Source organism: Poecilia formosa, unplaced genomic scaffold (assembly GCF_000485575.1).
Source record: "Poecilia formosa unplaced genomic scaffold, Poecilia_formosa-5.1.2 Scaffold120, whole genome shotgun sequence".
Classification (NCBI taxonomy): Eukaryota; Metazoa; Chordata; class Actinopteri; order Cyprinodontiformes; family Poeciliidae; genus Poecilia; species Poecilia formosa.
Window position 1 is genome coordinate 1,008,027 of NW_006800059.1, and position 13,161 is coordinate 1,021,187.

General features: G+C 35.7%; 1 protein-coding gene across 2 annotated transcripts in view; it reads right to left on the reverse strand.

The window, feature by feature from the left end:
* grm4 (glutamate receptor, metabotropic 4) overlaps window positions 1–13,161 on the reverse strand; it is a 170,773-nt gene that overhangs the window by 14,048 nt on the left and 143,564 nt on the right. For both annotated transcript variants that reach the window (XM_016675731.1, XM_007560794.2), the window contains exons 7-8: window positions 6,228–6,428; window positions 221–357 (exon numbers count right to left, since the gene is read on the reverse strand). In XM_016675731.1, coding sequence (XP_016531217.1) covers window positions 221–357; window positions 6,228–6,428 — 338 coding nt within the window. The remainder of the gene's footprint in view (window positions 1–220; window positions 358–6,227; window positions 6,429–13,161) is intronic.

Below are 13,161 nucleotides of genomic sequence, written 5' to 3' on the forward strand. Positions count from 1 at the left end.
AAATATTACAAGGGACTGAAACATCTATTGAGTATTAAGGGTTGATAAAGGGGAGGCCTAATGGAACCTCAAGTTCATATTTCAGATTTTTATTTCTAAAAAACAATGTTAGAATCTCACCAACTATTGGTGTAGCTGCAATAAGTATTGCCACAAGATTATGTAAAAGTCAAGAATGTTGTTTACACAATACAGTAAAATACAAAAGAATAGTCCATACATTGAGGTGGAGCTGATCTGTCCAGTGCCCAATGATCTTGTATCCTGTGTTGTTGCTGCTGATCTGGTATTGGTAGATTTCATAGCGACCAGGAGCGTCTCCATTCACATTGAAGACCACAGGGGTGCCAGCAATTCCTAAACCATGAAAGAACAAAGAAAATGTTTTGTTGAAACAAGTGGTGAACTTCAGTGTTGAACAACACATTTAAAACTCATAATTTTCTTCTCAAACAGCCTTGAAATAAAAAAAAGAAGTTGCAACAAGACCTCCTAATGCTTCCAGTATGCTTTTAGTGATGTTGACAGGTATTATGTTGTGGTCTTTTGAGAAGAGCCAGAGCTCATCTCTTTAGGTTTCCATGTCACTTCCCTCTATTCGCTCTGCTTGTTGCCCCATTGCATGTTATTTACAAGGTCCCTACACAGCACTAACGAATGACAGTACTGATTTTTATTACCGCTTTGAGAGCTCTCTCATGTATCTGCTTTCGGTTTCTAAGGCAATTGATAATCTCCTCTTGAGCTTCACAACTTGTTATAAAATTGTGTTGTGGGAGACGAAGGATTCACTGAATTTAGAGAAAAGATCCAATCATAAACACACCATTAACAGCATCTCCAGTCCATTTATTTACCTATTCTTTTCATTTCCTTCAATTCTCTATTAAAACTTATCAAAAATACTGAAACAAGTAACAAAGGCTAAACACATGTCCTCAGTTACCTTGCAGGAATACATTTTTGGTCTCCCAATACTCAGTTTTCTAATATTGCTTTTTGATGATCAAAAGCAACACCGACGAAAACAATATTTATATATGGACCTTTACTAATTTGATATTTACGCACAGCTTTATGACATTTTATAAGTATTCATGACTGCGATTCCCTTTTGTTTGAAAATAGAGAATTTGAGTACATTGTTCCCTTGTAAAGGCCACAGTACAGCTTTTTGATTGTTGTTTGTAGCTGAGAGTTCAGGTCTGAAACATGCTAGCCAGTCTCTGCAGCCGTTGCATTCACTCTCGTCCATCAAAATCATCAGGTTCTTAATTGCATTAGTGTCATCCTGTTCCAGTCTGGGCGTGTCTAAGCCAACAGCAGGAAGTCACTATTACTATGAAGTGTCTTACCAATCTGAGCAATAAAAGGGAATTGATGTTTGTTTCTTTAGACTTGATTGCCTTAATTGATTGCTTTGCAGCTTCGCAGGAAGACACTGCTGTTTGAACGTTCAGCGAGGAAATGTAAACAAATTATTTGTTTAATAATCAGGTCACAGCTTTGATTTAACAGAAAATCTTGATTAGCTATACTGTTGTTGTACCAGTGGAGGTTTATGCAGAACAATATGTAGAGATGAATGTCAGAACATATTAATGTTGGGATGGGAAATACCCCTGCAGGTGAAAAACAGCACCCTTGTTAAAGATTACCTAACATGAATGTCTGTTACGGAGATGTGGTGACTCCAATATGCCTCTTTTAATTGTGAATTTTAAAGATGAATTTACTTCCTTGTAATCTTCTTCACTTTGTGTGGTTGGAAGATTGTCCAGCCCTATATGTTACAGCTCCAGTTGTTTAACACTTTGTATTTATTTGACTCTAGTGAGTAAGGTTTCATAGGTAGTCATCTTCCTGACTCAATAACGTCAACAAACATCAGACATATGCAAATGCCACGGTCTTCTGCCTTTTCCATTTTGACAAGTGGACAAAAGAAATCCCTATATCAGATCAAATTACAACCTCAGCAAAGCTGCTGGACTCCAAGACTTTCTGATAAATTGAAAATAGCAGAGGTGCACCATAAAGTCATCTGGTGATCAGAACTGACTGTCCAGTCAGAAACTGAAAAAATTATATTTTCTTTTTCCTTTAAGTGAACCCATCCAAGGCCAGTGTCTCCAACCTAAGAGACTTTATTACTAAATATTTGGCAACTTTTTACATCAAGCAACTTTCTACTTTAGCACTGGAAACTTTACTTGCAACGACTCCACCACAAAGATATGAATGTAAAGATTTAATAAAGGAAGCAATCAAAGGGATGGATGATTGGATGGAGGGAGGAAGGGATGGAGGAGATGAGTCATCTGGGGAGATACCCAAATGGATGCCAGGTTGAAGACACAGGGAGGGGTTACAGTCGTCAAGAAATAACCTTTCCAGAACTTGCAGACAGTGACTAAAAATAACTAACTAAATAAGAATGAACAAAAAGTCAAGGTAACTCCTAAAGTTCCAGCTCTAAACATATAAATTGTGTTTTTACTTCTTTAAAGTGAAATATCGTTTTAGTAACAGCTTATTCAAAACCCAGTCTTTCATGTTGGTGCTGCAAAATACCTCACTTAAAGTCTTCGAGTAATCTCTTTCAGCATCTTTCAACATCTTGGATTAAAATCCTTGTGATGCTGGATGAACCAGTTTGGTGGATATGTAGTCATAGTCTGCAAAGAATCCTACATTCTTGCTTCACGTCCTAGAAGGCTTTAAAAAGCAAAGTTCATGAGGCAGATCATCACTAATGTGAGGCATTGATTTTCTTACCCTATCTGTTGTAAAAACACATTGGTTTTATTGCTGTCGTCCAGTCGTCCAGTGATTTACCATGCCATCACAAAATTGGTCATTCATAAAGATCTAAACCTTCAATTATATGACACTTGGCTACTACACAATGTTATAGATTTAAGCCCTACACATGCTTTGAGAGTTGACTTGTCTTGTTGAAAAGATGATTAGGATTCAGGATGGATTCAACAATGATTTTGTTTTGCACAGACAGAACTGACCTACTTCTATACTAATAAACTCACTCTGGAGCCATTAGACAAGGTATATTTTCTTAACAGTGAACCTTTTTTTCAGTGCTTTAAACTTTCCTGTCAATTTCCATTTGGGTTCAAAACATATAAAGCAAACAGGCTTGTCAGCTACACTTTTGTATTCTATTCCTAACAATAAATTAACATAAGAAACATTCATATAAGTTAAAATAATTTTATTTTTAGACCTATTCTTACCTTTCTTCTCTGTACCAACTTTGTAAAACAAGGTACCTCAAAAGCACCAGGTGAGATGCAAGGGGAACAAGTTTCAGATGATTTGAGCTTTGGGATATTGTACATTATCCTGATGGAAATAGCAATCAGAAGATAAGGTACACATAAAGGTTGTCATAAAGAGAATGGCATGGTCAGCAGCAGCTGCCTAAACTAAAAGTCAGGATGGATCCATTTTTTTTTACATTAAATTGTACACTAAATTGTGCTTACACTAAATTGTGACCCTACCATCTGACTGTAGCACCTAAAAGTAAGACTTATCACAGAAGGCAACTATTTTTCAACTGTTGTCCAATTGTAAAGAGTCTCTGCATATTGCAGCCTCAATTTCCTGTTCTTCCCAACGGGAAAGGCACCCGCTTTTGCCTTCTCTTCTCGAAGTCAATTTTCTTCAAAGGTTGTCACCTTATGCAAACATAGATGATGTTCTGCATAACTTGGTTTTATGAAGTATTGTTTTACCTACTGTTACTTGTTACAGAATCATAAACCACTCTGCATAGTCTAGTCTGATCTATGACATCAAAAAGAAATTTTAATCCATACAACTGCCATGCACTGCTTATGTTTTCTTCTATCTCTTTAATTCAAAGAGATAATTGTCTCTGAGCATTTCAGGAGCTGCTTTTTCTGAAAATGCTCAAACCAGCCCATCAGGCTATTTGGCGACACCAATATAGCCTTTAAAAGGGTGGAAATACAATTTATTTTTTATTCTGATGCTCATTTGGAACTTTGGATGCCTTAATATAGGTAGTTAGTTGCACAAAATTCAGCCAATTTGTTGTATTAGCAAACAACCAAAATAATCTACCAGATCTTGTTCCTAAATGACAACAGTTTGGTAAATATTTTGTTAGGTCAAACAAAGAAGTTGAGAAAAATGCTAGACTGGAAACTTTTTTATTTCATAAGTATCATGGAAATTCCAGTTTGAGAATAGCTGCACCATTTGATTAACTGCATGAACAATCAACAATCTGGCTGTTGGACAGCCAGTTGGACGTCTCTCTTATCAAACTCTATTGTCAGCTGTCTTGCTGATTGAACAGATTGCTGGTCCAATTTCCTACACGACTGCTGTGTGTAACTGCAATGAGCTGCTGTGGCTGAAGAAATGCTACCATGTAGAGCTAGATCAGATGATAATGTTTAAATATCTCATTTGTTTGTATGGAAAGCAGAATTTTTTTTATGAAGCCAAAAACAGCACGTCGTCAAAAGAAGCAAGGCTTGTTTTGTCAAAGTTATATTTGGAATTTCTAATGCAAAACATATTTTTTTTTTTTTTTTTTAGCTTACCACCTACAAAGACTGTGGAATTTGTTCCTTACCAGGTGGCAGACAATGGTTCTTGAAACTAAACAGGACTAGAATTGTTTTACCAGACCCAGTATCTGTACATTTCCAATATAATTTCCAGTATTTTTATCATGTACTTTAGGGTCATGTATCTCTACCCGTCATCCAGAGGTCCCCTTCTGTAATGTTTATAGAGATGTATGTGTCCATCACTATGTAATCATCAGTGACTGTGGAGCAAATTTAAAGAATTGACAAAGCATCTGTTTTCCCTTCTGCTTGATCACATGACCCTTTGCTCAACTGACATGCAATTAGCTCAACACGTGACAGCAGATACCAACACAGATGTAAACATTACCGTGTTTTGCATATGACCTGTTGCTAATCTTGCAGTGCTAATTTTGTTGAATCGAGTGCCACCCTTTAAATATCATCTTTTGGTCTCTTTTGCTGAATACTAATCCATGAAGCTATGAGAATGACTCTGGGAACATTCACAAAGGCCTCTTTTTATCTTGGAATACACATATTTTGGGCTTCTCTTTTTTTGGAAATGATGGAGGATGGCTTGTTGATCACGGCAAAGCTCTTTGGCCAACTGCTGATGGGGTTGCCCAGCTGCTTGAATGAAAAAGCACAGAATATGATGTGCATGGAAACTAGGCAGCAGAGCTGTTACACCCTTGATCGCTTCCAGTAATATTCTCCCCTTGGACAATAGGATGGGCTATTTGGAAGTAAGAGTCACCCACTAGAAAAAAAAACTGCAATGTCTTTGTTCTTGAATCGAGCTAAATGCAGCACCAGTCTTCCACTCACAAAGTTATGGGTCTACTCCAAAATATCCTGATGCCATTGATAATATCTGCTTTAAAGCCCAGTGCATTAATGAAACTAGTTGAGACTAGCACCACTTATAGCTTAGTACAATTGTTGGTTATCACCAAGGCTGAATACAGACTGGCTGACAAAAATTACTGCAGATCAGACAGAAATCCCCCTGCAGCTTATGCGTCAAAATACTGTATGTAGCAGGTGTCGTACCCTACAAAAAGGTAGTTCTTTTTATTGCATATTTTGATATGTATGAAACCTCAACTTCTTTGTCATTTGTAGCATTCGGCTCCGGCCTTAATAGATGAATAGCTGTCAGTTAAGTGTCTTCCCATTCTCATTTCTGTACAATTTGAACTCCGCTGCCAGCGCCCTTGAAGTCAGAAATCACTTGCGTGGGCAATTCTATGGTGACAAGATAAGGCAGGAAAATCTCACAAAGCAAAGTTTCTGCTTATCATCAGCTATGATAAAACATGCTCTTCTTCTGGTGATTGTTAAGATTCTTACAGATCTTTGCCTTTATGCTTGTTGGGAATAATTTACAATCAGTGAAGACCAGTGGATCCTTATAAAACCCCTGAGTATGCATCTTGTGTGCACAGAAAAGTTGAAAAATGGGACCCGCGGGTTGCCTCAGATGCCAACAAACAAAAATGGGCTTTGTTAAAAAACCTTATGTCTAATAATATTTTGGTCTAGCTTACACATATAGCACAACACAACACCTTATAGTAAACGTTGTGCATGCAGTTTTAAATTTAACCTGTTAGAGGTAACAGACATACATACCTGTAAAGTTGACATTGCGAATATACTTGAGAAGTAGCGTGCCATTGATGGTGTCCATTTTGGGGCAGAGGCCAACTTTTCCAGGACAGAGGTCTTTGTGCATATTATGGAGAGCATGAGCCATGGCATATACAGCATCTATAACGAACTGGACCTTCCCCTCCTGTTCGTAGGATGAATCTTTTCCAATCCGCTCGTGATCTTAAGAGAAAAACACCAACAACAAAAAAAAGCAAAACACTTATTACAAATAAATGATGACTTTCATGCTGTTTTCTTTGCTAAGCCAAGAAAAAAAAAAAGCTGGACTCCTTTTTTTAATAAAAGGAAAACATTTAGATCAAAATTGGACCTGAATATCAATGGATGTTCTGTGAACTAAACAATAGTTACTAGATGTGTAAAAATCAGGCAAATTATAACCCTTCAAGAAGTCTGATTACTCGATTGTGAAACCATTTTCCCTGCTATTTTAATTTATGTTGAGACTGACATTGAACTGAATGCTATAATAATTGGATGATATTTTTTTCAAGACATCAATCAGGAATACCACTGTACAAATTCAAAGTGATCTTCTTTTAGAGCCTTTCTTGGTGTGGGCTATCAGTCACTTGGACCCACACACCTATATGGAGTATATGTTATAACATGTTTGTGCTGTCCAGTTAAAGCCCATGGCCATGTTTTATGATACCATGTAAGCATGCTTGTAAAAGACTGATTTATAGTTTAAATGAAGTCATAAACTCTAGCTACAAATACTTTATAATCAGGAGTGTGAGATGACAGATGTGTTCCTCTGTTGTTTATATGATCTCTCTTTGTTTATCTCCATCAGGCCATGTGCCACCTTGAATCTATTAATCATCAGTGCAGAGCTTGACAGAGTGGCATGAGTGGAGAGGAAGACATAGTCAGACTGGCCTAATCATTCTTCACTATTAATGTAATTAGTTATGACAGGTGTATATTAATCATGGCTTGAGTTGTTTTAACGCTTTGGAAATGCATTACTCGTCAAGCAAGTTTTCAATTATCGTCTTAATTCTCCTATTAACCACTGCCCTACCAGATGGGTTTATTCAATAGGTTTATTTAAATACTTTTCCTTCCCTTCCTTAATCAAGTTAAATGTGAAAAAGAAAAATAATGTTTTTGGTTATGTATATTTTTTTCTGTTTCTTGGTCTGGTAATCTTTAACAACATCATTGCTTCTAGTATTTAATTAATTGTAATATCTTATTTTCATCCATTGTTGAACTTTTGATGATGCAATATCAGCTAACTGTGGAAGCTCAAAGCAGTTTTGAGAAAATCTTTCTCGTTGAAGAACAGCAGCAGTGTTAATCTGATCAGAACTAATTCCTCGTAGAAGCTCTCTATTTGTCAAGAAATGTGATTTGTGCTGCAAAGACAAGCAAGCGATGCACACACTTGTAAACAATTCAAGGTTCATGACAGAAGATGTATATCCCTTAAGCGTGTTTGCTTTTATGTATGCAAGTCTGTGCTTTAAAGCTTGACCAAGTTTTTGAAAATGTTAAATCTTGCAAGCAGGAAAAGGTAAAACCTTTTCATACTTATTGAAGATGTTACATTTCATCAGAGGTTTAAAGTTTTATTTCAAACAGTAGTTCTTATAAATATATTGTAAAACAGTCCAGGAGCTATTAATACATTATACAGATTATACTGCAGTAAATAATTCATCACATATATTTTTTGCTCTTGTTAGACCAGGACACCTTGTACAGGAAAATGTTCATTCTGCATTAATCCCTGACAGTGAAATAAAAAGAAAATAGGTTATGTATTTTTATGACAGATATGTAAATACCTGGTTTCAGCTTTACATTACACTTCAAAGTTGAATGATATTTTGTGTTGAATTATTAATAAATAAAGTATTACCTTCAAAATATTATAGATAAGCTCAGTGCTTCAAGAGTAAAAAGGAAAAAACCTGATGCATCGCTTATGTGGCTCATATTTTACATATGTGACTTTTCTGCCTACTGTTACTTTCTTAATCTAACATTCTGAAATGCACTACAAAATTTCTCAAAAATCCACAGCTAAAGTTTTATATGCTCAAAATGGTCAAGGAACATTTGGTAGAGGAAGAAAGTCCATCCATCCACTGTCTAAACCAACTTTTCTTTTTAACTGGTCTCCAGTGGTCATTGAGCAAGAGGGGAGGAAAATAAAAAGTGAAATGCTCCACAACTGTTAAAGATTTATGTATAATAACATAAGCATAACTGTATAAATGTAAGAAATCATCCGGATAATAAATTCATATTTGACGAAACAGGGCTTTCCCAAAAGATGAAAATTTGCACCATTACATAATTTATCACAGGAGGTGAAACTAGGCCATCGTAAAATATGTATTGGTTAATACAAGTGACAATGTAAATTAGAAACAATGGTATGTTTCTTGAAAAGGCCAAAACCCCCAGCAGTTTGAGTAAATTAAAATTCTTGGCCAGTGAGAAAATGCTGCAAGCATATTTCACTGAAGCATGACTAAGTGTAGAACTCAGGCCACTAGATCAGTTGGTCATTTGCAGGCTAAAGAGTTCCAAGGATCAGGTTTGCCAAATATGTGTAGTCAAAAGAGTTAGAGTACAGTATCTACATGAAACTCTGTAATTTTTTTTTTCACTACATTTTATTTCTTTATAATTATTTTTCTAGGCATAAAATAAAGCATGATATTATTTTTAGGAGTAACGGCACAGTTACTGATTACAGTTTGCTATTGAGCAAAAATACTTTTCTGTTTACATTATTACAAGATAAAATATTTTGTAAGACATTGCAAAAAAGCAACAACAGGGGAGTACATCAAGTTTTTCTACTAATTAAGCTGACCCTTGTTTCTACCTAGAATGTATTCAAAGAGCAGCAGAAGCAGCAACTTCTGTCTTGTATTTATGTATCCAGAGTAATGCGCTCATGCATATAATTGAACTGCTGGGTATCCGTGTTTCGCCTGAACATAATGCACAGGCCTTGTTGCTATCTGCATAAAACAGAGGATCAGGAGTTTACCGATTTGGCATTTACAAGCATACAAATTCAAATAACGTGCAAGCTAAGGCTAAAATAAAAATCTGCTTGAAATAGCAATGTAACATAGTTGTAGTATATTAATTTGACCAATTAACTCTAGAATCAAATATGTATTTTTAGCTGTCCTGGACTAAAATAATATTATCTTAATCTATTTTAGGGCTCAAATTTTAGTCACATAATTTGACTCTTACATCTGACAGAATATTTTACCTTCTTCAAACTAAAGTGCACTGTAGTGTGGTTTTCAATTTCCTGTTTAACAAAAAGTTATCATGTTCCTCAAGTTAGCCTCTGATTGGCTGAGCAGTCAAAATGGCCACTCTTTTCCCATGCTACAGACCTGTGCTGTGTTTGCAGAGTCAAAGAACCAAAACATATTACCATTCTATCCTGTGAATATAATGCTAATGCTCAGAAATATAAAGAAATCTAATGCATTTTTCATATCACAGTGGCTGTATTGCTGGAAAGTCAAATATTCATCCTTTCAACTAATAAGTAAACAGTGATGTTGCTTGAAATAGCTTAAAAAAGTTTAATATATATATATATATATATATATATATATATATATATATGTTGTAGATTCAAACACCATATATGAAAATGGTTTCAAAATCAGCCTAAGTGAAGCAGTGGTTCTTCAGTAATTTCCCTCATCAATGCTGCACCGTAAATGTTTGCTGCCGAGACCTTTCAGTATAAATCTATATACCTGACTTGAGTGAGGCGATGACACAAGGTTTTCTACAGACTGGCTGCCCTCCGCACTTCCTGTTCATATAAATCCACAGCATTCACACTGCAGAATATTGAAAAGATCACCTGGGAGCTTGGGCAGTTGTCAAGAACAGTATGTTTATGCACTGGGGTCAGACAAGCAAAGTCAGTACATATTACCTTGGTATGCTGAGCACCTTACTGGGTCCTGCTGCGGCCTCCAGATCTTATGGAAATGTATATTTGCAGTTAGGAAAATTTTGAAAGCGGAATCTGTGATAATGGCTGGCAGGAATGTTTAGGCATTTTGACTGAATTACTTTAGGTGAAACGGGTGCCTTATTTTTGTCTCGAACGCCATGGAGCAAATTCATTTGTGAAAATTCAAACCAATTTTCCAAGTAATTTGACACAGGCAGTTTTTTAACTTATGGAAGCTGGTACAGGGACATCATCTCACATTAAAATAGTGTTGTTTGTCAGGAATGAACATATTCACTTGCAAAATTGTGAAGAGGCAAGCTTAAACGATTTATTTAACGACATCTGATGTGTCACAGTGTTCTGGTTTGGTGTTGCCTCAAATGCAAAGATAAGGGCAGACAGAGTATAGTGGAAAAATTGATTTAATGATGAAACTGTCAACTTACTGATCACAAATACCAATGCCACCAATGCGTAGGAGCGACAGAATATTGGAAGAGTTCAGTAGTGAGTCAATGAAATCAAAAAGCTAAAATACTGTGGAGAAGTGATTGTTGCATGGAAACCAGGTGAGTACAATAAACAGAATGCAGAACAGCTGGGGAGAACCTATGCAGGGAACTGGGGGAAGGCTGGATAATTAATAGAGGAGCAGAGCTGTATCTGAACCCATACACAAATGAACAATACGGAAAAATCTAACAAAAACTAGCTTTGAGGGATAGACTGAATAAGACAATAGGATTGCATAGAAACTAATTAACACAAAGGGAGGAAAACTAAGAAACTCTATCCAAATGAGCCAATATGGAGACCAAAATGCCTCCCAAATCTGACATTTTCATGGCAATCTGAACTTAACTAGCCATTTCTGATCTTTTCAATCATGAAAAAAAATGCAATTTGTGCCACTTCATTATGTGATGTAAAACTGGATACGTTTCCAATATTGAAAGCATCTGCAGTGTGAACAGTCATGTTGCATTTTGTCCGACTTTTACATCACTGACATGAAACATTCATCGTAAGTATATCAATATATTCTTTGGAAGCCACAAGGAACTAAAGAAAAAAAATGTATTTTTTTTTTCTAAATAATTTTGAGCTATGTTATATCAATTAAAAACTACAAAAAACTGCATCTCAAGAGAAACTGCCATTGCTCAGATAAAGTGTTTAATTTTTCCACAGTGGAATTAAGAGGTCTGTGCAGGCAGACAGTTATCTGCTTCTGTTAGCCTTGATGACTCATGTTAGCAGGGATTCAAATCAACAGTGACTCAAGGTTTGTTTCACTCAAACTGTGTCAACAAAAGCTGGTGGACCTTCACAAGACTGTCATTTTTACCACAGCCTGGTGCAAATTAAAAATGTAATTAAAGAAGAAGCTGCAAGAAAATACTGGCATCCTCAGTGCTGTGCTCATTCTTTTAGAAATATATTCTGTAGTTTGTATTTAGGATGTAAAAATTCTTACAAGAAACTATTTCAAATGAAAATTTTCTGTAATGCTGTTTTGAAGAATTGTATAAGTTCTTTGAAAGTTTTAAGGAACATGTTGTTTATATCAGTTCTGATCATTCCTGATAAAAGCTCCTTTGTAATGCATTTGTGTCACTGATGTTTTCTGACTTCTAAAATATAGAAAATTAGATTTTTCCAAAGAAAAGCAAACATTTATTTCAAACAATCTGTATATTCAGCGTGATAAAATCCTCTGATATTTTTAGAATAAAGGCATCAAACAGTTAACTGTTTAAGATATTGGTCAAAGCTATCATTTAATCTGAAGTCTATGATTTACATTTGTTTTTACAATAAACGGTCATTTAATAAAGTGAAATTGGAAGTTTGCATCATAATTTAACCTAGTGGGGGCAATCAGGGATCAGCGATAGAATCTTGATGGGTGTCGGAAAACATTGTCAAACATTGTCAAACATCTACAAACAAAAGGAACACAAGGGAAAATTTTACAAGGACACACAAATGAGAAACTAAATTAAAAGTGATGCAATAAAGGAAAGAACAAACAAAAGAAGACGCGTTTCAATACTTCTAGCTTATAAAACTTTACCAGGCTGTACTGTAGGCTTCTTCCTCTTAAAATATAAAGACGACTGAATGAAATTAACTGTTCACTGCTGCTTGCTTGGTCATCTACTCACTCATCAAATTCCAGGTAAAGTCATTAAACTTAACCTAAAAATTACATGGAACTCATATGAAAGTTCCATGAAAGTTCAAGGAAAATACCTGATTTGCTCTTTCAGCTAACCCTGAAGGTCCAAAAAGTACCTGGTAGATTCTGGGTAGGTAAAACAGTCATTAAAAGTTCCAGTAAAGTCCCTTTGTAGTATTAATCTTATTACCACCATAAGTGTATGAATCATTGTTTGTTGGTCTGCTGTCACATGTTTGTGCGCGTTTCGAGTGTCGGCCTTATAGGTCTTTAGTTATAATAAGCAAATTTTAGTTTTGGTGCATTTGCAGGGTTTTTTTTATCATAAAAAAAAATGTCTTTCCAGCTTCAACATCCTACTTTAAAACTGCACAGCAAATTTAACCAAACACTGCAAGTCTTAAAGGTGCTGTTCATCTCTTGCTAATTTTCTAAGAAAAATCATTTAAAAACTTCTAACCTAAAGGCATCTTACAAAAATGAATTAATTTAATTCAAAATGTCCCACAGGTGAATGTTTAATTTTCTGGCAGACTTTCTACGCCCTTCAAAATAAATTATTTGACCCAAAGTTGGTCTTAAAGGAAAAACACATTGCACATAGATACTGCTGGTAAACATACTCCACTGTGATTAATACACTAAGATGAGGCTATGCTATTAAGCATAGAAAAAAGAAAAAGCATGAGCATTGTCAGCTCAATGCACACGTGACCTGTATTATTAGCTGAGCATATATGCGA